Source organism: Drosophila sulfurigaster, chromosome 2R (genome assembly GCF_023558435.1).
Source record: "Drosophila sulfurigaster albostrigata strain 15112-1811.04 chromosome 2R, ASM2355843v2, whole genome shotgun sequence".
Lineage (NCBI taxonomy): Eukaryota > Metazoa > Arthropoda > Insecta > Diptera > Drosophilidae > Drosophila > Drosophila sulfurigaster.
The window spans coordinates 26,251,404-26,276,728 of NC_084882.1; the positions used below are offsets into that span (position 1 = coordinate 26,251,404).

General features: G+C 36.9%; 1 protein-coding gene and 1 long non-coding RNA gene across 3 annotated transcripts; one reads left to right on the top strand and one right to left on the bottom strand.

The window, feature by feature from the left end:
• Positions 1–1,757: 1,757 nt before the first annotated feature.
• LOC133835957 (uncharacterized) lies at positions 1,758–21,835 on the bottom strand. Of its 2 annotated transcripts, XR_009893665.1 has the most exons (3): positions 21,560–21,835; positions 2,345–2,455; positions 1,758–2,196 (listed from the first exon to the last, which is right to left on the bottom strand). It is a non-coding gene; the product is annotated as an uncharacterized LOC133835957 (long non-coding RNA). The 2 variants fall into 2 exon arrangements; XR_009893664.1 differs by lacking the exons at positions 1,758–2,196; positions 2,345–2,455 and adding an exon at positions 21,147–21,508.
• LOC133835949 (homeotic protein labial) lies at positions 5,348–24,868 on the top strand. The gene is made up of 3 exons (XM_062266148.1): positions 5,348–6,862; positions 22,487–22,866; positions 23,819–24,868. The coding sequence occupies exons 1-3, from the start codon at positions 5,509–5,511 to the stop codon at positions 24,092–24,094; spliced, it is 2,010 nt and encodes a 669-aa protein (XP_062122132.1). The 5' UTR covers positions 5,348–5,508; the 3' UTR covers positions 24,095–24,868.
• The last annotated feature ends 457 nt before the right edge of the window (positions 24,869–25,325 follow it).

The window sequence follows — 25,325 nt, forward strand, 5'->3', positions numbered from 1 at the left end:
ATTTAAAAATGTATTGTATATTTCTTATAATTACAATACTGTTAATTACTATTTTCAACAACATTTTCTCTTGGCGTAAAGTTAATTCCAATTTTAACCAGTAATAAATTTTTGTTCACACACTTCAGCTTTACAACTTGAATAATTTGAATTTATATCTACCTTCTCACTATATTTGATGATGATTTTATTTTATTTCCCCGGCCATATTTGCAATACTTCTACATCCGACAATTCAATTTGTATAACACACAGACTTTTTGTCTTCTTTGAGCATCTGTACAAATTTGGCAACTGATGCAAAAGAACATATGGGATATGATTTGTGTCCCTTCTGTGCAGCTGTCTTCAGCCTGACAACTTCTATAGCAACAGCAAATAGGGGTTGTGTTAAGGCCCAATCGGCGTCTGTACTTTGCATTCTCGCTTCCCATTGGTTGGTTATGGGTGAGCAGCGGATAAGAGTCGCAGCTCTAGTTGTCTCGCTCTCACTTTATCCGTGTGCAAAATGAAAGAAACTGTCAGCAGTTTCCCCAGCATTAAAGTCACCAGTTGTTTTTTACACGAGTGTCTTAAGTGACGAACCTTTGCATAAATTTGCATTTCAATCAGCCAAGGTCGGTGGCATATTTATGAACAATGTAAACATTCAAATAAATAAAATGCTGTGTTTTGTGCAGTATAAGTAGATGACAAAATGACATATTATTATTTGATTGTTCGCGCGTAATTTTCATTCACACAATTATTTTATAAAATCATGCGACGTAGACTGAGTTTCAAAGGGCAAATTTCATCGATAAGCAACCATTTTGCAAGTTGTGATAAGATAACGTTATTGTACTAGCATATAATTATCTATACAAAGCCATATCAAATTTATTCAATAAAAACTATTGTAATAGATGTATTTATATTAGTACAAGGTCAGATAAGATAAGCGTAAAACGAATATATCTATTATTAGATATACGAAAATATAATATTTAATAGTTTAAATAGAGTCTAATTCTTTGTTTTAGTTACATATATCAAGAGAATATTCTTTGAATACTGACTAATTATGATTAGTTTTTGAGTAACTAAAGAATGAACTATATATTATTATTGAAATTATAACAGACTAAAACTGTAATGAATAAGGAATATATGTTTATCTGAAAAAAGCAAGAAATATTTAATATATTAAATCAATATTTTGTTTGTAATACTTCATTGAATATTTTGTAACTGGATCTTTTTGTTTATTATATTTATATTCAACTAACTACCTTGGAAATAAATAAATTTTCCACTGTTCAGAGCTATGCGCAACTTAGAAAGAAAAAGCTTACACATATATACATACATATGTACATAAATAAGTCAAGTCTAGCAATTAACTAATTGATTACCTAATTAAGAATTCAGAGCGTTGGCACGTTAATTGTTACATTTATCAATCATCACAGAATGTGTTCTCTGTCTTAAAGTCGACTACACTTTAAGGAGATTTATTTGTGATGAATTTACATTGTAATTAACCGCATAACTGACCAGAAGTAAGCTTAAAATCATATTAATAAAACACACAATGAGGTCGTCTGGTCCGACCTGTAATTATGTATTCAATTACAGGAGCTAAGCTTTAGCCCAGTTAACAATTTGGCGACAGGCTCCGTCTGGCTCTCAGCCGTCGTGTCCGTCATGTCCGTCACCGTCTCCGTCTCTGGCTTCAACTCTGTCGCCATTTCCGTCAGTGTCTCCGTCTGTCAATGCAACAGGCATGAATCTGATAAGTACGTACGATTAATTAATCATTACAGAATTGAAAACACACAACACTAAAGTCAAAAGCTGCACACAAAAAATGGCACAAATATCGATTTACCAAAAACGACAAAAATGAAAAAAAAAAAATTACAAACAAAAACTACAAAAAAGACCGCCGAGTGGCTTGGACATGGACATGAACTGGGAGCTGTGAGCTGTGACAGTCGGCGCCAAGCAATCCATCAATTTGTGCAGCGCCAATTACGCCTGTTACCGTTACTCGTCACGTCCCCCCTCCTCCTCCTTCACCCAATCCCACCGCCATTGTCATACAGCCAGCTGTCGCTCAGGGTAGAACTTACAACAACTTTGAAAGTCGCTTTGTAACCCGGTGGCGCCCCAACTCCGGGCGTCACTCTCTGCTTTGGTCACTCTCTGCTTTGGCTGTAACAATTGTAATTAGCTTAGACGACGACAATAGAGTCGATCGTCGTCTGACCATTGACGCCTTCTAAAGTACCCATCAAATCCATGTGTCACACTTCCGACGGCGTCAATAGCACTTGCAGTCATTAATAATATCTTGACTCACCTGTGACTAGAGTGCACCGCATTCCACTCGAGAATGTACAATCAACAACAGTTTAGATTTATAGCTACTGTCCGACGAATGTCTTTTCTACTAAAGCATAATCCTGTGATCCTACAACAGGTAAAAATTATTAATATAACAATATTTAAAAATAATGTGGGGTGAAATAAAGTTATTTATTTAAAAATAGATTTTAGTAAATAGATTATTATTATTATTGTTAAATATACGAAATATAAAATTCTTTATGAAACAATACTTAAAACAAATATGATGTAATTGATTGTGGTCGTATACTTAATATTTGAAAATAAATAACATAATACATTACTTTGTTTAATAATAATAACAGAAATTAATTTAATTTTGAATTTAAATACATATGTGGAAATAGATGAACTATTTAAATATAGTGTATTCTCAATAATATTCAACACATATATTTAATTTTTTAAATTCTATTTCTTGCAAGTCTCATTAAAAAACACTTCAAAAGATAGTTTCCTTTCAGGAATTTATTTTTTGCTTTAATTTAATATACTTATTCAATCTGTAATCGATTGTTGACTCAAAGTTAATCACATGATACTATTAAAAGGTTTTCAAGTGCATCAATTGGTTTGCATATTAAATCAACATTAAGTTAATCAAGTTAAACAATGGTATTTCAACAGGTAATATTATCAATTAATTATGCCTGCATGACATACATTCACTCATATCGCAGTACGATTATTATTAAGTGCTCATAAAGTCAGTAGCCTAATCAGACCACACCCATAAAGCACTGGCTGTTTCCATATTGTAAATTAAAGGTGCTTAGATTAAAGTTAAGCATTATATTTACTATTAATATATACATATGTTACATGTATGAAGTATTGTATGGTTATGTATCTATAAGATACATTTGTATCTACAAAGCAAAATTGTTTGCTTCTGAAGTGGAATCCTTGGCCACGTCTTGAGTCCTTTATTTTACGAATAAAAGTTACAAACTTTGCCTAAACTAACACAAAATGTAGATAACATAATAAACTCATTCAGCGGAATGAGAACGTAGGTGGGATTTGGAAGATTGGGAAGCTGAGATAGAGAGAGAGAGAGAGAGAGAGAGAGAAAAAAAATGAGAACACACACATCCTGTTAGTATTAATTGCTGCTGTCCGAAAATATAACAAATCACCTTGGAGCGCTGGCCAAAGACCCAAAAGGACGAGAGACTGTGCAACAACTCGAAGCAAGTTGTTGTCAGGATAGGAATGGGAAGTGGAATGGGTTTTGGAATTGGAATTGAGTTTTGGATTTGGGCACGGCCAGTAAAAACCACCAACTACGAGTACACGACAAAAAAGTTGTGAAAATGTCAATCAAAACCAAAAAAAAAAAGAATAAAAGGAATGAAGAAGTAAACACAAAAGTTTTCCAGACTGACAGACAGACAGAGAAGACAGCCAAAGATGATGCATTGTGCGTGAAAGGTGCAATGCTGGATACGGGGCATAAAGATATCTCAATGTTGTATCTCTATCTGGGCAGTGAGTGTGTGACAGACTCGTAGGGGGCGCCTACGAATTGCATCCCACTGAGTCAGAAAGACAGACAGACAGAAGACGGCGATTTAAATTCCGCATCAGCCAGAGCATAGATGGGCTGTCATATGTGAAAATGACGATGACGCTGATGCTGACGATTGACAGCTGCACAGTTGGCACATCCCGTTCAGAGCTTCGCTGTCCAATTTTTGGTTATTTCTCTTTTTTGTCGGACAGTACCTGCAACTGTCAATTCATTTGGGATTTTGTGTGTAGGTGCGAAAAACGCAAATAACAAAACGTGCCAAAAGTATCAAAAACGGAAAATACAAAAAGACACACAGACACGGCAAATACATAATCTGTATGTGTGTGTGTGTGCTTGTAGTTTCCAGTTAAATAAGACATGAACATGGGCGTAACTCTAATATCAGCATTTGTCCAGGGACCGGCAAAAAACTAAATGAAAACAGCAAACTGCCAAAACCGGTAATGACTAACCCTCAAAGCAGGGAACACTGATAAGAATTCTCACCAGGGAGTGCGAGTGAATCAGCTAGCTACGTACACGCATAAAGTGTCAGCTGTGCGAGCGGGACAACAGCAGTCAGCATCGCTTCGAGGCGTGGCCTGACAAACTAGTCGAAGCGTGTGTGTGTTGTCTGCTGGGTTGGCTGCCCCGGCCAGCAATCGCAATCAGTCACGACTTGGTTAGCGCGCATGCAGCACGAAGTTCGAGTATCGTCGCGTGGTCAACACAGAGACCGTCGGAACCGTAACGCAAAACTCACATTTTAATTGAAATTCAAATATTAAATTTAAAACTTAATACGTTAATGGCGTATTTCGTACTCCTTCTCTAAACTGTTTGTGCCAGTGTGTCATAAGTGTAAAGAAAATCAAAAATAAAGTGTGTTCGTTTTAATCAAAAATAAATAAATCTATTACGTGTCTGGGAGCATTAGCTCCGTCACTGTTTCAACAAACTAGTTGGCACACTCGCTGCAGAAAATATTTATACTTCTTTAGCAAAAAAGTTAGTTGTGTTCCAAGTACAAAACAAAATATTGCCTAAACTTGCTATTTATAAAATTTTGAAAATATTGCCTAAAATAATATTAATAGTAAATGAATTAAATAATTGAAAATTTCAAATTTGAAAAGAATAGCAAGAGTCAAATTAGATAGTAAAGTTTACAATTCGGCCTTAAAAAATATGTCAAAAGTACGGAAAAAATTTTATATTATTAAAAATGAATAAATTGCATTATTCAAACACATTTTTCATTCGAGTTTTGAAGCATAATATAGGAATACCTAGTTTATTATTATTTTCATCATTTTTAATTCATTTAATAAGCTCTCAATTTCACAATATTTTTGTATTTTTATGTTTAAAGTTTACCTAAAGTTTACTTAAGTTTTTAATATGCTTTAAATTTCACAATTTTGTAATAGCATCTTTAAAGTTTACTTAAAAACTGTATCGCTTTTATTGAGTACTTTTTATTTACTATTTGATTGATTTTAGGCAATGGTTCTATAAAGTGTCGACCTTAGTTCATAGCTTAGGCAATTTTCCGCTTGTTTTAGGCCATTAAATTTATTGAGTGCAGTTTGGCGTACAATATGATGGACGTTAGCAGCATGTACGGCAACCATCCGCATCATCATCCACATGCCGCTGCCTCGGCCTACGATGGCTACGGCAGCAACTACTTTCCCTCGCCGACCCACCATCTGCAGCAGCAGCAACAGCAACAACAGCAGCAGCAACACCAGCAACAACTGCAGCAGCAGGTGCAACAACAACAGCAGCAGCAACACCAACAGCAGCAACATCAGCAACAACTGACCTACAATGGCTACGATAGCAACTCGCCCAACTACTATCAACAGCAGCAACAGCTCACGCCACCGCCAACCCAACACCAGCTGCAACATCCGCTGGCTCAGCAGCAGCAACAGCAGCAACAACAGCAGCAGCAACAACTCTATCCGCATTCGCATCTCTTCAGTCCCAGTGCAGCGGAATATGGCATCACAACATCGACCAGTGGAGGAGCAGGAGCATCCAACAGCACGCCATTGCATCCCACAAGCCATTCACCTGCCGATTCTTACTACGAAAGCGATTCGGTGCACTCTTACTATGCCACAGCAGCGGTGGCAACTGTGCCGCCTCCTGCCAACAATTCGCCGGTCACAGCAGCCAATGCCACACAACAGCAACAACAGCAGCAGCAGCAGCAACAACAGCAACAGTCTCTTGATGCGCATGCGCCCATCATCAGCTCTGAGAATGGCATGATGTACACCAATCTGGACTGTCTCTATTCGCCCAGTGTAGCACAGCAGGCGCAGACGCAACCGTTGGGCTATGGTGCTCAGATGGAGGAGAAATACGCGGCAGTGTTGCATGCAGGATACGCAGCAGCGCCACCGGGATTGCTGCTGGAGGATCAGGATCCCATGATGCAGCTGGCTGCCGGGCAGCAGCAGACAACGCCACAAATGTGGCATCATCATCAGCACATGGGCGGTGGCTATCCACTGGATGCGGGCATTGCCATGGACTATCCACATGCGCATTTACATCACACGCTCAGTCATGGTCATCTGGCCAGTTTGACCAGCAGTGCTCAGCAGGCGCAGCAACAACATCTGCAACAGCAGCAGCAGCAACAGCAACAGCAGCAGCAACAACAACAGCAACAGCAGCAGCAGGCAAATGGCAACCAGGTTGTGCCACAGCATGCACTCTCTCCAAACGGTTCGAGTAGTTGCATGAGCATGTCCCGCAATCAACGCGGCGGTGGCGTCACATCGCCTGGCAGCTCCACCTCATCCTCAACAGCATCGGCGTCGGCGGGCAACAATGCGTCGCACCAATCGAGTTCACAATCAAAATCGCCAAATCATGCGCCCAACATTCCGACCTACAAATGGATGCAGCTCAAACGGAATGTTCCCAAGCCACAAGGTGAGTTTGCCATTTCAAACATATTATTCAAATTTGACGAGTTTGACCTATAAATTGGCTAATTTGAATGTGGGACAATCCATTTCTTAAAATGAACAAATTTATACCAAATATGTATATTTGAACATGAAGGATATTTCGAATCATCTTTTATTCTCTATTATAACAAACATGTTAAGGTTCGGACACTTGGAATTTAATTTTCTTTTGTTCAAACTATAAAAGGCTAAATCGACTATGGCACAAAACGCATAAAACAATCTTTTAATTTTTAAATGATTTGAAAAAGTATTCATTTGGCTTTAAAGGATATTTTGAATTATACAACTACATTACCTCTTTTTGTATAAGCCCTTTGATGATAGAATATACTTTTATATTACAATTTATTTTATATTAATATTTACTTTTATCACAATTTTAAAAAGCCATTTTGTAATATGTTTTTCATATTTTGTCTGTCTTCAAAGCTTTTTAATACCCTTCTAACTCCGATCTATCAATGGAAATAATATCAAAATTACCTTCATTATATGTTGAAAGAAGTCAGCTCATTTTAAAATAAGTAATAATAATAATAATTCAATTGAGTATGGCTTGAGAATTTGCTTATTTCTAGGAAGATCACCTTATCAACATTCAATTTAGAATAACTAAAGTATTGACTGACTTCTAATTAGCAAAAAGCAAATCATTTAATCAACATTTTTCCACTCTTATAACCATTAATCTTATCGACACCTGATGCAAATTTCTATGTAATACAAATGCCAAATAGCAATTCGATATTGGCTAAAATGCGAGAAATTTTAGTGGCAATTATCAAATAGTTTTGCCATTTTAGCGATCACGTAAGACGATTAAGCAAAGTCAATTTAAACGCTTCCATCAATAGATCACAGCCAACAACAAGATGAATATATTAAACCAGTTGGACAGCATAGTATTAGTTCATGCTTTATGCTCAATAACTTGTCTTAAAGGGTAAAAACAAAACAAAATTCAAAATCAAAATCAGAAGAGAAACAAAATAAAGAAATGGTAAGAGAGACAAAAAAAACAGAAACGATGACTTTCAAAACTGATTGACAGTCCAGATATACACGAACAACCCAAGTGCGTCAGACGTCCAACCGAGGGCATGTCACCTAAAAATAAGAATGTCTCTTCAAATGCCAAAGATTTCGCTTTGCCATTCTCTCTCTCTCTTTCTCTCGTTCATAATTTTGCAGCCGTTCGCTCTCTCTCGCTCTCTTGGAGCACCCCTCTTTTGCCTTTTGGCATATTTCTTGCATATTTCAGATAATTTTGTCAATGCTGTGCAGTCAGTCAGGTTGTCACTTGTCAGTGCGTTGAGAAGTTTTGTATCTTGGAATTAGCCAGCTAAGAAAATACGCAACGGATGATAAACTGAAACTCATGATAAATGGAATCCTACCTCACTCACGGCTATAAAATATTAATTGTATATTTAATATGTGAGCACAAGTAGATTTTAAGTATATCTCTCGAATGATTTACGATATCACTTAGGAGGGAGTGCTTAATAGCTTATCTTTATAGCACATTATTTTCAATTAAATAAATGATTATGTTGACATTTATATTTCTGAATGGAATTTACGTTTATTTACTATCAAAAGTATCAAAAATTAAAAAATTTAATTGAAATTTGAATCTTCTTAACACAGTTATTCTAATTAAATAAGTGATTACTTAAACATCAAAATGTATAGCATTAATAACCGCTTCTCCGCCATGAAAAGTTCCATAACTTATTACAAAAATTACTTGTTGAATTTAATGTAACCGAGGGAATTGTAAGCATTTCATTTGTAATTTCAATTTGTATGTTTACATCAATTGAAAATTATGTTTTAAATTTCTAGTACATTCTAAAATATTTAAAAGAAATAATAATTGCACCTTTCAAATATAATCAGAGAAATGTGAGTCATTTGATTAGCCAATATTTGCAAAATTGCAAGTTCTACTTTCTTATGCGAGTCTCGCGATTCTTTTGCGCTTCGCTGAACCTGTTGGCCAATTTGATATGACAGGCTTATTTGACTTCCAGAAACTAGTTAATGCACTTTACCTGTTGCAAGAGACAAACGTTGCCACAGCAGCAGCCGAAGCAACAGTCTGATCCCAGCTTGAATCAGATATGAGACAAGAGGGCTCCAAGTCCGCTACCACTTACAGCTTGAATAACGTAATCCCCTGGCTACACCAATAATCATACAAATATTTGCTTATTAATGCTGAAAAGTGTCATTTACATGCATCGTTTTCAATTAAACGACGCCACGACGAGATCTCTGCACGCGCCGCACCCAAAGCTCAAGCTCAATGCTGAATGCTCATGCTCATGCTCAATGCCCAAGTCAGCTTGGCTCCATGACAATGACGTGTGCAAGTGGAACGGAGAACGGAGTGGGAGCGGGAGCAAGAGCGGGATCGGAATCGGGGTCCATTTCGAACCCAAATCCCAACCGGGCGCTTAAACGTCTCTCGACCACAAGTCAAACAAACAATTAAAGCGTGCAAGAGCAAAAGAAAAGAAAAATGAAAAACGAAACAACAAAACAACGAAAAATGTAAAGTGAATAAAGAAATAATAATAATAAAATAAGTATGAAAGAAATGCAGCTCAGTTAAAGAATGAAGCGAACCTACTCACATTGCAGCAGTTGTTGTTTTGCAGTCACTCTTTCGGTCGTTGGATGCCGATCTGGAAGTCAAGTTGGCTGTCAGAAAAAATGATTATTTAAATAAGAGTTCTTGTTTGAGCTCCACTGCAACCGAACTGTCACTGAGTCGAACCTCAAGACCAAGCGTACCAAGAGGTAGAGGGAGGAAAGAGAGGCTCTCGATATGGTCTCGCCTGTTGCGATCTCTGGCTGCGCTGTGCAGCGAGCTTCGTGCTCCACTCCATCTGTCATGTCATCCATTTTCAGCCAGGGAAACAGCATAATCAGCAATCATGGTTATAAATGGTAGCATTCGACATATTGGCATTCACGCACAGCAGAAGCTCGTGTATAAAATACCTGTATACACTCACATTCACACTCGTACTCACATTCACTCGCATATTCATTGCATTCAATTCAATGCGCTCTAATGTGTTAATCAGCATTTTTCAATAACCAGACCACGCTTGAGAAAAAAGGGGAAAAGCAACTTGCGGGAAAAACAATTCTCCCGCTGCGGACGCAAGCGAAAAGATTAATTGAATTTTTTCAAAGGATTTGCCAGCGACAACATGAACTAGGAATTTGTCCAACGACAGCAAATTGGCAACAGCAACAGAGCATTGCTCAAATTAGAGATACAAATCAGTATTAGTTCGATGAGTAACTGGAGAAATGGTTATAAATGCCACAGCACTTACTCACTGCTGTGAAACTGATTAACTGCTCAACTATTCAGGGCAGGTAATTGTCTCTTAAACACAGATCGATGCAAGAGAAATTTAAGTAATGAAAATGTTAAGGTACTTTCGTATAATTTATTGATATGTAAACAGGAATAATAGATCGACAAATGAGTTTGTGAATTAGTTTTCATATTAATATTATAGTTTTTTGACTTCTAGAATCGAAAATAAAATTCATGATCAATAAATTAGTTTCTGAATTAGAGGTAAATGCCAACCAATTATAGTTTTGTTTATATATACACTCAATATAACAAACAAATAAGTTTGCAGCTAAAATTTAAATACAAATAGTGAATTTTCTCCTTTAAAATCAATTAATTACATTCTAAATTACAGTTCAATATCAAAATGTATAGTATTACTTATATAGAATCTATGTATATAACAAACAGATAAGTTTACAAATAAAATTCAGATACAAATAGTGAATTTTACCTTTAAATTATTGTAGAAATAATGTAAATTTTTCAAAAAGAATTCTCACATCAAATACCAAGTCAAAAAAGTGCCACATCATGCTAAGATCCTAACGTTATTGTTAATATATAAGATTAAGCCAACTAATGCTTTTGGAGCCCCTATTCGCGCTATTAAAATACTTACTCGGACAAGTGGCCATCGTCATATGCCCCGCCCCCAAGCTCCATTCACATTGATTGAGAGTTTTGTCACCCATTTTATGAGTGCACTTATCAACTACTATATAGCCCTAAATCATGCTCCACACAATATTTGTGAACGTTTATTGGGCTTTTTTTTATGAGCGACCATAATTGAAAACTGTCCGCCGTCTTGTGGCATAACAATTTAATTAATACTTGTAGTCCGGGGCGCGTATTGAATGTCGTGTCGCCTCGTTGGGAGAGTGCCATCTACGGAGTCTAGTTTACTGTTTCGTGTTTTATTGTTTTTTAAACGATCTACCACTTTGTCGCAGCATTTCCCCCAGCTAAAACGGAGAGGAGAGGGGATGATGTCAGGCACGCAAACTATGCCAAATGGAATGAATAGTCGTAATATGAAATATGAATAGAGTTGGAACGAAAACGAAACCTAACACGTAAATTAACATAACTGTCGGTTCGCGTCGCCTCGAGTGGAGTAACTAACTGAAAAACTTTTGGCCCAAAAAAAGAAAAAAAAAGAAAAAAAAGTTCAGCGTAGTAGCGAAAGGTGTTAGGAGAGCGAGGCTGAAGGAGGGGAACTAACTCTTGGCCAGGCTGAGCCCAGTCGCTTGGCGTATTCCAACATTTATTTGATGTGATGTTTTGATATTTCTTGACACCAACACGCGACGGCCTCAACAACGACGACGACGCAGCACAGTGAAATGAATTAATTACGTGCATTTCAAAACAAAACAGAAAACAACAAAAATGTATGTGAGCATATAAAGACTTGGCAACAACAAAAACAAAAAAAAGGGAAAAAAGGCCAGACTATTTAAACGAAATGATATTGTGGATAGAAAAGTGACCACCAGGAATTTGAGATAAGATCAAACGCTTGGCCAAGCCAAGCCGAACCGAACCAAGCCGAAAAACCCAAACCGAACCGAACCATACCGAACTGACAGAGACAGGCTCAGAGACAGAGAGACAGAGACAGACTTAGACTTAGACCCGCCCGCCTGTCTGTCACCGCACGTCAAAATGCCTAGTTGGATCGTTCTTGGACCCCAAAAAAATTTGAGGCATGTGTCGTGACAAATTTTGTTCGCTCGCGCGCGTTGAGCTAACGTTTTTTTTTTGTATTTGGATTTTTTTTGAAAGTGTGTTATTAAATTTCTTTACAAAGGATGGGGTTAAGGGGCCAGCACCTTCAGCAGCAACAGCAGCAACTGGGATTTTCTCGTCCGATTGAATCGATTTGTAAACTGATAAATGCCACCGTACTTACATTAATTACCACTTAAGAGTGCAGCTACAATCTATAACTGAATTCATTTTCAAGCTCCACTCACTCTCCTTCACTTTTTGAACTTGCCTGCGACAGTTACACACCTCAAATGTCAGTTCTCATATATATTGAAAAATTTGTGGAGATCACAACAACACGAGAAGCGCATTAGCGTGGACTGCGTGACAGGCCAAAAAACCGAAAAACCGAAAACCAAAATAGAAATCCGCAACAGAACGGACTCGCCCTTGAGGCAATGTCCCTGCTCCTGCTCCTGTTTCTGTTCCTGACCCACCCGCTGTCTGTATTAAAGGATAACTCGAGGGTGCGCTTGAGCCACGTCTTCTTGTTATTATGTAATATTACCCAAAAAAGAGTACCATAGTCATCATCATGGACAGTTGACTGTTTGCCTTTTGGACATTTCGTGCAAACATTGCGCCAAAAACGAGGATATCTTATCTTTTGTTTGCTTGCGCATAAGTTTTCTCCTACATAGCTGACTGGCGTCTGCCCGGCTGCCTTTAATACTTTTCAAGTGTATATATAATTTACGAAATTATATAAGTATCCAGTTACGTGCAGCCATAGACAACACGAGACAACCCCGATGAAAACACGCTTCAATATCTTCTGCTTAATAAAATTGCACAAAATCATGCCACTCACAGTTTTTTTCTCTAAGTACCCTGTAAACCCCGAATGTGGTTTCGTCTGCATACATATATATAATTATAGACAGTCACTAGACTGATAAGCAACGACCTCACGTACTCCACACGCCTAATTAATTTCGATACACAAAACGATCTGAAATTCAGTTCAACAATTAAGGAACCATTTATAAATTGATAGCTGTCAACAAAGTTTATCAACATAATTACGGAATTTATCAGAATAGTGTTTAAGTAAATCAAAAGCACTAAGTGAAATGGCTTTATTCACTTTTTGAAGCATAATTGGGGTAAATATTAAGTAGAAGAACAGGCAGTTGAAATTTGACATTACATAAATAATAATTGGTAATATTTTATATTGAAACATCGAGTTAGAAAATAAGAAATAAATTTTAAACTAAATCTGAATTCAAATATCTGTAAAGTTTCTTATTTACTCAGGTTTTTGTCTTCGAAATATATTTAAAAACCTGAAAAAAGTTTCGTGGTAATAAATATTATAAATTGCATTGATTAAATCGTGCTTATATTTTCTTATTCTAAATTTAGTTATGTGATATCCTCCTGAACCTGCGTCATGCATCAATTGTTTTGCCACTGGGCTTTGTTACTTCATACTTCCCAACATATGTACAATTATTTTTGATATCCAAATGGCATTTCGATGTAAGAAAAAAGCTGACAAAATCAAAGAAATAAACAAAACACTTTCGGCTACTCGCATAATGAATCATTTTGAGGTAACAAACAGTAGTCGACTAACAATTTAAGCTGCTCACAAATTTTGATTATTTGCGCTTAGAGACAATAGAGAATAGGGGAAAGGGACACCAAGAGAGCCAGAGAACTGGTTCGATACTTGTCAGGTAGTGCAACAAGAACAATAGTCCGGCTCTCCACAGTGTTGCGGTGCTCTTTGGTCTGCTCTACAGCTCTCCAAAATATACAAAAATAGAAAAATGGTAAAAAAAAAAGCACACACGCATTTAGCCAATGATCTGCAAATCAAAGAAGCCGCCTCCCAACCAACCCCGTCGCCGTCCCCACCTGACACCCAAGTGTATATTGAACATGTCTCTTTAGAGCTCTACAATTGTCTCTCGTTAGGCGCGCCAACATATGAAGGTGATTTCATGCTCAAGCTCCGAAATTCCCAACGCATTCATAGGCATTTATTAGCTATGGGTTCCACTCAAGTGCGGTGTGTGTGTATGTAGTGTGTGTGTGTGTAGTGTGTGTGTATAGTATGTGTGTGTGTTGTGCCGAACGGCAGCAAACGGTTTCAGCAGATAAAAGTTAAACGAAAGCTGTCAATTTGAAGTTTCTTTGTTTGGATTTTATCATTGTTTAACTATTTCTGTTACGATACCCTATAAACATGATGTGGCATAAATTTCAACTGATCTATGTAGATTTTTTTCTTATCAACATTTTCTGAAAATTTCACAAAGATAGCCTCAGAAATATTGAAGTTGTTGAATCATAATAATATACGTATATAGTAGTTGTTTAATTTCTAGGGTATTTCCTAGTCACATCCTAATGCTGTCTGATTTTATTTATATCAATTGTGAAATGGCGATATCGAACGCATTACAGAAGTGTCACAATGATCCGCTTCGTGCTCAGTATTCGGTATTCACTACCACATTTTGTGTGTTCCCCTCATATTATCGAGGCAACAATGGACACCGCTTGACGCCGGTGAGCTTTAAAGTGGACATTCTAGTGGGCCTCTGGTATTAACGCTGTACGCTTGAACTTCAACTTGGGGTTGCGACACGTTCAACTTCATTCACATTTCGTTTGAAGCTAATTGATGGATGTCTCTATCTACAGGTGCCTTTGGGTGGCTCCCGACCCCCAAAAAAAAAGTGTAAGCGGTGTATTAAAGTATTAACTGAATGACACTCGATTGTCTTAGTTGGACAACAAAGATTTACATTGTGAAGAGATTAATCTAAAATGATATTTATATCAATTAGATATTGATCATAATTACATTAAATTTAATGGTTGAGTAACAAAGATTTACATTGTCGTAATATCGATATCTTGATCTTTTTACATTAAAAGAAGGGAAAATTTAACAACAATGATTTACATTGTCAAAATATATTTCTAAAAACTTGTTTCCATAAAAATCGAAGCAATCGAATAATATAGTTTATAAATCAAAGTTTGCAATCTTAAGTATGAAAATAAAAATATTATAATAAAAGTGGTAAAAATCTTAATCGTATTACCATCAGCATTTATTTATCAAGCATTCTCCTTCAAGGAATATTGATTTCATGCCACGAATTCGATTTGTTTTCATTTGAAATCCACTTAAAGACGTCTACTTGCTTGCCAAAATATATTATGACATTGGCTTTTACTGGGTAACAAGCGAGTAGTTGCGACTTGATGACTTGAAGTCGTCTCTGAGAGCCGGATAATGATAATTGCTCGCACTTTGATTAGTTGCCAGCCAGATAGTGGCTAAAAAAAATAGGTTCGATTAAACACGGACAAATTTATTTTTATACTAAATTCGCAAGAAAAAACGCTTCGATTTCTATTTATATTTGGGAAATTGACTAGTTAAAGTTAACAGATATCTATAACTGAATGTGTGTGAGAACGTGTGAGAGTGTGTGTAAGTGTATGAGAGTGTGTGCGTGTGTGTGGCACAGCTGCTCGTGCGTGTGTGTGTATGTTGTGTTAATTCAATTCAATGGCAGAAAAAAAAAGTAAAATCTTAATTCGAATAATACATTCTGACAACATGACGGATCACCAACGAAAATGCAGAGGCACACACACACTCACACACACTCGCAATCGTAGTAGATGTCCATAGTTTCCCTTTTGTTGTGTTGTACATAGAAATATATGTATATATGTATTTACTTGTATATAGAAGAGTCGGTTTTTGCGCTGGCCTCTGCATAGAAATAAGGGTGTTCGATAAAAGCCAAGAAAAAAATGGCTGCCAATGCCAAATGTGGGTTGACATGCGTGTGCGAGTGTGTGTGCATGTTGGTGTGCGTGTGTATATGTGTGCGTGCCAATGGCTGACAGTCAACACTTTCAATGCTCCAAATTGAAATCCACTTGACACAACGCTGTGCTCCGCCCGCGCCTTTAGCCAAGCGACAGCGTCTTTTGACGATTTAATTCAATTAATGCCCCATTCGTGTGAGCTTTTGGCATACGACGAAAATTGATTCCCAACTCACACACACACACACTTAGTGTAGGCTGGCTGTCTGTTAGTATTTGCAAATTAAAATGTCAACAAAAACAAATTTGAAAACATTTTGGCGACCAAAAAACGAAGACGACTCACAACGTTGTCGTTGCCGTTGTCGTCTTCAAGTCCTTTGGCAATTTTGTTGCTGGGCTTTAAAATTTTTCGACAATGATGCTAATGTCATCATCAATCTTCGTGCGAAAATTCCGAGACCAAGAGATACACAACAAGAGAAGTAGTGAGCGAGAGAGAGAGAGAGAGAAGACGGGCCTTCAATATTAGCCAATGTGGAAAAACTCTCTATATACTCATGCCATAGGCCGACTTTATGCTCAAGCATTTTTCATTAGACAAATTAACAACATTTTTCGCCTGACTTTGGACTATGGCTGGTGTCTGTGTGAATGGGGGGCGGGGAAGGGAGAGTGGGGGGTTTGCCGACAAGTGGCATTAGCTTTGCTGGCAGCTTGACTTGTTTACATGAGATAATTTCAATATAATAAATCATTTTTAGCCCGTATACCGGGGGCAGTTTCTTAAAATGTATCGCAGCAAAATGCAGCAGCGGCACTTTTCCATACTAATGAAACTAGAACACTTCGGTCTCAGTGCCTGGCCTTGGATTTGGACTGTCAACCGAAAGAGTTACGAGCGCTCACCTTCGCCACACTCGTTCCAAAGTCCCAAAGTCCTATTGCCAAATGACTCAACTGAAACGTCACAATGATAGTTAGAATAAGGAATACTTTATTGAAAGGATTAAAGCGTCCAATTGATGATTCATTTTATACTACGGCATGATTCACATTAGTTTAAAATGTTTAACAATTCTGCACTGATTAAAAGTGAGGTAATATTTCGAGAAGAGTTAAGATTATTTGAAAAAAATATAAAAAATTGTTTACCTTAGTTACCGATTGCTAAAAACATATCTCCATTGAAACAAATATGTTCTTCTGAAGGCCGTCAATTAATGTCGTAATGCATTTTGGCCAGTGGAATGATGTCTAAATTTAGTACGCACGCTTTCTTCATATCACTAACTTTCTATCTATATTATGATAGTACACACACACACACACAGACACTCACGCAACAGCTTATCGATATGACAAACCAAATAATGCTTAGATTCACAGGCTACTGGAATTCACTTTCAGTAATCTACGGAAACAGTAGCCAAAATATTGCTATTAACGCTCGAGCAAAGTAAATACATCGCGTATTTATCTATAGATCTGTGTAAATATTTAAATTTCGATTTACTTTTCAAAAGGAAACACACTCAAAAGACAAACATGGAAAAGCAAAGATTTTCCCCGATAAAAAACAAACTTCTTCAACTTCTTCCGGCGCGACACACAATATTTGTACATTTAATAGACTCCCAAAAAAAAAAAAAAATGGTTTGAAAATTGTTTGAGATTCCAAAGTTTTTTTTTTATATGTATATACATTGTTAAGCAATTTTCACGTGTGTCCATAATGTTGCACATCGTGACTAATAAGCCACGGGACGTCCACAGACAGACAAACAACTTTCAATTAATATGAAAAGTTTTTTGAATACCTGTATCGAGGGTACAATGTGTAGTTGATTTTTTGTGCATTTCATGTTCCACACAGACACAGAAGAAACTGCATCATTGCATGACATGTGGAAAGTTCAAGTTGACAGCCAGCCAATAAAACACTGACAGCATAAATGGATTGGATTAGTTGAGTTTTAGCCAAGTCAGCCGACGCGTCGCAAATGACCAAATGAGAAACCATTTTCAAAGACAAAAAAAAAAAAAGTCACCCCCGCAGCCAAAACTGTCACTATCTAAAGGGTTAAATGGCAGATAAGTCAATTAGTCCTGCGGCACAACTCAACAAGAATACCCTGTGTTATAACTGTAGGGGAAGCAAAACTAAGTCAGTTTGCTACAACTTCAATTACTATCGTATACATTGAGATATTCACTTCATTTTTGGCATACGCACACATAAATATATTTATTAATTGTTCTGAAAATTTCAGCATAATTGCTTCGAAAACAAAAAAGTTTTACACCAAAAAGGGCATGCGTTAGTCGTCTACCTTCAATTAGAAGACTCATTTGTTTCGGCTTAGCTGTTGACTGACCCTTTTCTGCTTATTTGACCAGTGGTCAGCTGGCATTGCAATCTGAATCTGACCATCTGCTTGGCCTGGGTAAATAGTACAATTGTACTATCAGCGGATATTGCGAAATATTAATGCCACTATGTCAAATTAGTCGCTGAATTCCGACTGCAGTTTTGATTTCCACCGCCAACGTTGGCAGGCCATAAATTATATAGGAATTGTGTGTAAATGTTATATGCTTAGTTCCAGCGCTATTTTGAATCGTTTAACTGCCTAAGGTGATCAATCAAATCGTCACGTAGAAAAACCGATCGTATCCAAAAATGAAAATAACAACAATAACACAAAACGAAAACAATGTTGGCTCTCAGCATTTATGATTGTGATTAGGCTGTTCAGGCACGCTGGCATTTTAAGTTGTGGATGGCCACATGACATTGTTGTCTTTTCTTGTTTAGTATTTAAGCAACAATTAAAACAATTTACTTTTAATTGCAATATAATTTTCTATTTGCACTCGAATTAAACAACATTATCAACTGAGCCCCAAACCAACCAACTGTCCAGACATCAGACCCTCATCGGACGCTCGTGCAACTGGCGAGCGTCTGCCCACTTAATCGCCATCGGCCTCGCCAGCTCTACAGCTCGCCAGCTCTACAGCTCGATAGCCCAGCTCTGTAATGCCCCCAGTCGCAGAGACTTCGACCAAACTGCGTCTGCGGCCGACGGGGGGATCTGTGTAAAGTGCCACTGGCGCCTACATATCATACTCGTATCATTGATAATATCACACCAAAATGGCCGGCAATTGACAATGACTCACAAATTTCAACTATGCAAAAAGCGTAATTCGAGTCGATTCTACAAACGGATTCAAGCGTGTGTTCCCAGCAGATCTATTGAAGTAATTGCTTTATCATGCGTCATCTCAAATAGATCAATGATACTACTAAAAATATACTTATATAATATATAACAATATTTACAGATTAAAATAATTCACACGAGGTTTTAAAGCAAATTGTAATTGATTTATTAATTTCCATAAGCTTTAGTTATTAAACTTTAGTTATGCACAATTAAAACAATTTCATTATCATGCGCAATCTTATATTGATCAATGCTGAATTGCAAAAAATAATATATACAAAAATATTTACAGAATCAAAATTGTACAAATTTTCCTTACAATTCGCAACATATTTATTTAGCTCGCCAGTTTTGTGAATTTCACTATTACGCCTAAACTTTTGGTATTTACTATGAAACCAGTTTCTTGATTATGCGCAATTTGAAACAGATCGATGCCAAATTTTAAATAAATATTGCAAAATTGTTGGAAAGGATATTCAGTAAGTTCTTAAACTAAATTTTTGAAATATTTCCAAACATTAAAACCCAGTTCATTGAAATACTTCTGCTTTTAGTAGTAAAGAGAAATAATTTCAGAACTTATGATAAACTAAAGTTGAAAACTTTCTAGTTGTGGTAAACTAAAATTCTGAAAAATAATATTTTTTAAGAACGATTATTATTTCGGTCGTATTGACAACTTCTTTTATACCGCTGTCAACTTCTATTGATGCTTTGGTGGACTATTTTAACCCAATATGTTTTACTTAAAATATACTTAAACATATTGTCGCAACTTGTGTTAACTCAAGATTTAGATCAACTGATAATAAATGCTTACAAAATGCTAATCAGTTAAGCCACAAGCAAAGTATTTACAACTCAAGTTTAAAGCAAATCCCACACTGATTCTGGGAGGATTATCGAGCACTTGAGAAATATTTATTCGCTTTCTTTTCTCACGAGAATCGAATCATGTTATGCAAAAGTCAACACAATGTAGAAGCGGGGGGGAAATGCGTTAAAGCTGCAACGCTGTAATTAACGCTAGTTGCGATGTTATCAAATTACATGCGACTTTGTTGCCATCAAAACTGTTTGTTGCACGTGCAACCCAATGCCACAGTGGCAACCCTCAGCTGTTGCTGCATAGAATGTTTACATTGATTGTCAGCAGTGTCAGTATTAAGTAAGCGCCATGGAACCATGTGGCACCATGACGCTTAACACCCGCTTCAGTCCGATGGCAAACAACGATGCACAACAACACCCAAATGGCCTTGTGCATGTGCCACAGGGTGAATCGTTGAATAAAAAAACCCAGTCCCACAATCAAAGAGAGAGAGAGCGTCGCCCGTAGATTTCTTCTACACTCTGTCAACACAGTAGTTGCTTGGCGTTGTCGTTGGCGGAGGGAACAGGAGGCAAAGTCGGAGGCGGCAGACATGTCAGCGAGCTGGGCCCATGCATTCAAGTGGAAGCGATCCACCGATAATGCTCTCTAAAACTAATATTACAAAGTAGATATCGTTTGGCGCCGGACGCGGACGCCAGCTAAAGGCGACAGTGCCGCCAACTGGCCGCGACATGTTTGACATGCCGAGCGACACCAGCAACGAGCAACCAGAGGCAGTTGCAGCAGCAGCAACAGCAGCAGCGAAGTAAACCGAATATACTCAATACCCACAATACTGAATACCCACACCCATTTCCCAAATGCCGGGGCATTGATAACCGGAATGCGACAGTCAGTCGCGTTTTTTTCTACTTTTTTTGTTTGCCTGGAAAATTCAAATGTAGCTCAAGCCACTCACACACAATATTTAATCCTTGGGCTTGTTTTCTCAGACACTCCTGTGTGCGTGTGTGTGTGTGTGTGCATAAATATTTTCATGTGTCTTATGATAGCTTGCTTTTTGAGTTGGACTTATAATTTTCCATTTGCCTCTCGCCGCTTATCAACGCTGTGTGTTGAGCTACTGTGCAAATTGCGCCACAGTGGCTGCCATCTGTATGCCAATTGGCTTCCTTATTTTCAAAGAGCAACAGTAACAGTAACATTAACAGTGGGTGTCATAAATTCATCATTCATTCGCGTGCTCGTGTCGACGGCACAATTTTTATTTATGATATCGCATTTGGCTTGATTTATTATCGCCGAAAAAACACACACTCTGCAGAAACCACCACAAATTTTACAATCTCAATAACAATAAACGACGAAAATAATAATAATAATCATAACAAATAATGTCGAGTAGTTATCACCACGACTACGATCATAATACTCTCTTAATAACATTGTACTTCCTTTTAGCTACTTCTCGGCACCTTTTAACTTAGCTGTCGTTATATTGCTACTTAACGCTTATTAATTGAATGAAACTTTCATTTTGATTTATGGCTGTGTGAAAAGGTTTTTCTATTGCCCCAATATATCGATATATATAGCTGAGTTCTCCTTGCTACTTACTTCAGATGAGCATCATTAAGGTGAATAATATTTTCTTAAACTCTTTACGACTTGTTTGGGATCTTGGCTGGCTTATCTGGATTAGCTTTGTTTATTCTTGAAGGGGTTTCAATTAGCTCCGAGTAATGGCTTTAGCATTTCTTAAATCGATGATACTATTAATACTTTTCAATTACCCAAAAACAACTTCCTTTAGTATTAAATGTTTTATTCAATATTTCTTAAAAGATTATTTTCTGAATTTACTTTTTATTCCAAAAACTACTTCCTTTCATAGGAAAGATCACACTTTTTGACACATTTCAACAAGGCAAAACATTTCCTCAAAAAAATGAGGAGTTCACCCAAACAAGTCAAACCCACAAAATCCAAAAATATATATCAATATAATTCTCGTACCACCCACAATAATATGTTGATGTTTTGGGCATTCGACAACGGTAAAAAGTCAATACCCGCTGTCAGGATAATCCCAATATTTTCAAACAAGCCTATTAGCCACATTAAGTCCTTCTATGGAAAAGGTAAAGATCATTTTCATCATCGTCGGCTTTAGCCACGGGGCGCATGTCAAATTATGAATAAAATGCAAAATCACGCAAAGAGCCAAAAGTCAGAGGCACGGCCCAAAAAAAAAAAACTAAAGAAACAAACAAAAATCATACACACATCTCTCTGAATGCCCACAACGATTATGGTTAGAGAATGAAAAAAAAACCCAAAGGGTCTGCGTCTTGGCCTCTCACACTGATTAGCTGCGACAGCTAGAGATCAACGCCAGGGGATCACTCAGCCAAGCAAAGCAAATGAAACCACAACAAATGCCAAGGCAAATGCAATGACGATTTCTTTCCTTTTCTTCGTATTTGAATTTTTCCTTTTTTCTTACCTCACTCTCTTCTTTCTCTCTGTCTCTCTCCCCCTCAGCACCGAAACTACCTGCCAACATCAGCAACATGCACGATTACCAACTCAATGGTCATCTCGACATGTGCCGCGCCGGCAACGTTGGCGGCACCTCCGCCGTCTTGCCCATCCAGAATCCCCTGCTGCTGTCCAGCAATCCAACTCCAGGCAGCGCATCTAGCGGCCTGGGCGTGGGCCTCACCACTGGCAATGGCGGTGGTGTTGCCGGCTCAGTGGCTGGCCTCAGCAGCTGCAGCCTGTCGTCCACCAACAACTCGGGTCGCACCAACTTCACAAACAAGCAACTGACCGAGCTGGAGAAGGAGTTTCACTTTAATCGCTACTTGACGCGCGCCCGACGCATCGAAATCGCCAATACGCTGCAGCTAAACGAGACGCAGGTGGGTCAAGAGTTCAAGCAACCGCTAATCCGCATGACACTAGATAAAAGAGATACTACAAATAGTAATAGAAATGCCAAACCAAGTCCATAATGAAGAAACCTAAGAAAATATGTGGAAGCTCTCTTGTTGAAAAAATAATACATTAGAAAAAAGCAATTCATCTAAAACTAAGCAAAATTATTTTTTATTTTAAAAACAAATTCACTTGTTGGTGTAACCTAAATCAAATTCATTTTCTATGCTTACAATTGTGAAAAGGTCATCTCATAAAATTTGCTAAACTAAAAGAAATTTTTCAAACACCACAATAGCCTTGAGTCTTCTCAACATTAAAATATATATTGAGAAAAAAACAATTTTGCTAACATTATATTTAAAGCTAAACTGTTGTTTTTTTTTTTTAAATCACTTTCTGTTGGAACCTAAATTAAATTCATATTTTATGCTTTTAATTGTGAAAAGGTTTTGTCCATACATTTTTTAACAATTTGGAAAAAGCATAAATGTCATAAAATTTTATAAGCTAAAAGAAACTTTCCGAGGATCACCAAAGTCTTGATTTCTTCTCGACATTAACATATATATTAAGAAAAACAAACATTTGTCTAACATTATATAATATTTAAAGCTAAATTACTTTTTTTTTCTAAAAATCAACTTCACTTTTTGGTGGAACCTAAATCAAATTAATTTATAATTGTGCAACGTTTTTTTCGGTATCCATCAAATTTGTAATCATTTAGTAAAAGCTCAAAAGCCATAAAGTTGATAAACTAAAAGAAACTTTTTAAAGATCTAATTCTAATTTATTCTCAATATTAATCTAATATTACAATAACCGAATGAATGTAAAAAGATTTTAAAGAAAAAAATTATGCTTATTAAAAGCTGGTGTTATATCTAATCTTTTTAAAGATTTTCAACTAATAATTTCCCTTAAATTTGGCAGGTCAAAATCTGGTTCCAGAATCGCCGCATGAAGCAAAAGAAACGCGTGAAGGAAGGTCTCATTCCGGCGGACATTCTAACGCAGCACAGCGCACCCGTGATAACTGAAAAGCAGCCCCAGCAACAGCAGCACCAACAACACCAGCAGCAGCAGCAACAGCAACAACAGCAGCAAACCGAGTTGAAGGCTTCTGAATTGGTCAGCAGTGAATTGGCAACAACAGCAACATCAGCGGCAGCAGCAGCAACAGCAACAACAGCAGCCAAACAAAGTTGAACAATTTCGATTGTTGCTGTTTGTTGTTATTGTTGTTATTTCTATGTTATAGGTGCTGCTGTTGTTGTTGTTATTCTTATTGTTGTTGGTTTTTGTTGTTATATTATGTTGTGTGAAATTGCCAAATGTCGACCGCATTTTGTTGTGATAATTAAATAGAAAAATAAAATGGCAAAAAATTAACAAATTTCAAATAAAACAAATATTATGTCATACTTGTAGCCAATTGCAAAAAAAGAAAATGCTAAAAAAATAAATTCTTTCGTATTTTGTACAAATCACAAATCAAATGCTAGCATCTGTAGAATCGGAGCTGTAAATAGTACTAAAATCTAACCGATAATACGGCAGCTGAATTGTAGACTAGCATTAACTAAACTCAGGGTTATACATACTAACAAACTAACTACTTTCTTACTAACTAACGAAATAACTGTAACTGTATCACACAGAGCAATCGACTTTCAACTTATAAATACAAATGCAAAATACGCTAAACTAAATCAAAATCTATATGAAAACTGCATAATCGTAAGCAATAGCGCCCAAGCTATATAGCCAATAGCATAATATAGTATCTAAATTATAATGTACTCGTTCGTACTCGTAAATTGTACACGTATGTAGTATTATTATTATTGTTTTACTATAAGCAAGGCCTTCTACGATACAAGAACAAAAGTTATTCGTTTTGTGTTCGAACAAATTGGTATTCATTCTTAATGTATGTACTATATTTAATCTAGTCCTAATTGTAATATACTTATAACTGTACAACACAAAACAGATGAAAATAAATAAAATAATTTAAATATTGTTGATCTTTAATTTAACAAAGAACTCTGTCCCTCTCTCTTTCTTGTTCCTTCCTAGCAAACCAAAAAGAATTTCGAATACCCAAAATTGAAAACAGGAAAAACAAATTTCTATTATCGTTAACCATGCAAATTGAGCTTTTATCAATAAAGTTTTGATGAATTAGGGGATTACGAAAATTGAAAAGATCAGTATCGCTGTGGCGCTCTTATATCACATGTGTATACAATTTAAATGGGGATTTGGTGTTGGGGTTCTTTGATATCTTGACTAATTTGCAAAACTGAAAAATAACCAGTAAAATTCATCAAGTGCCTTCATCAAAGTCGGTCTGTATCTGTGATGGATAGTATTTTAAGTCCACATTATAAATCGCTGATACATGACTTGAACTAAGCTCAAGGTTATTTCTATA

Excerpts from the sequence above, each read along its gene's own strand:
- LOC133835949 (XM_062266148.1), top strand. The coding sequence starts at position 5,509 with ATGATGGACGTTAGCAGCATGTACGGCAACCATCCGCATCATCATCCA. Across the intron at positions 6,863-22,486 it reads GAATGTTCCCAAGCCACAAG|CACCGAAACTACCTGCCAAC; the intron begins GTGAGTTTGCCA and ends TCTCCCCCTCAG. Across the intron at positions 22,867-23,818 it reads TGCAGCTAAACGAGACGCAG|GTCAAAATCTGGTTCCAGAA; the intron begins GTGGGTCAAGAG and ends TAAATTTGGCAG.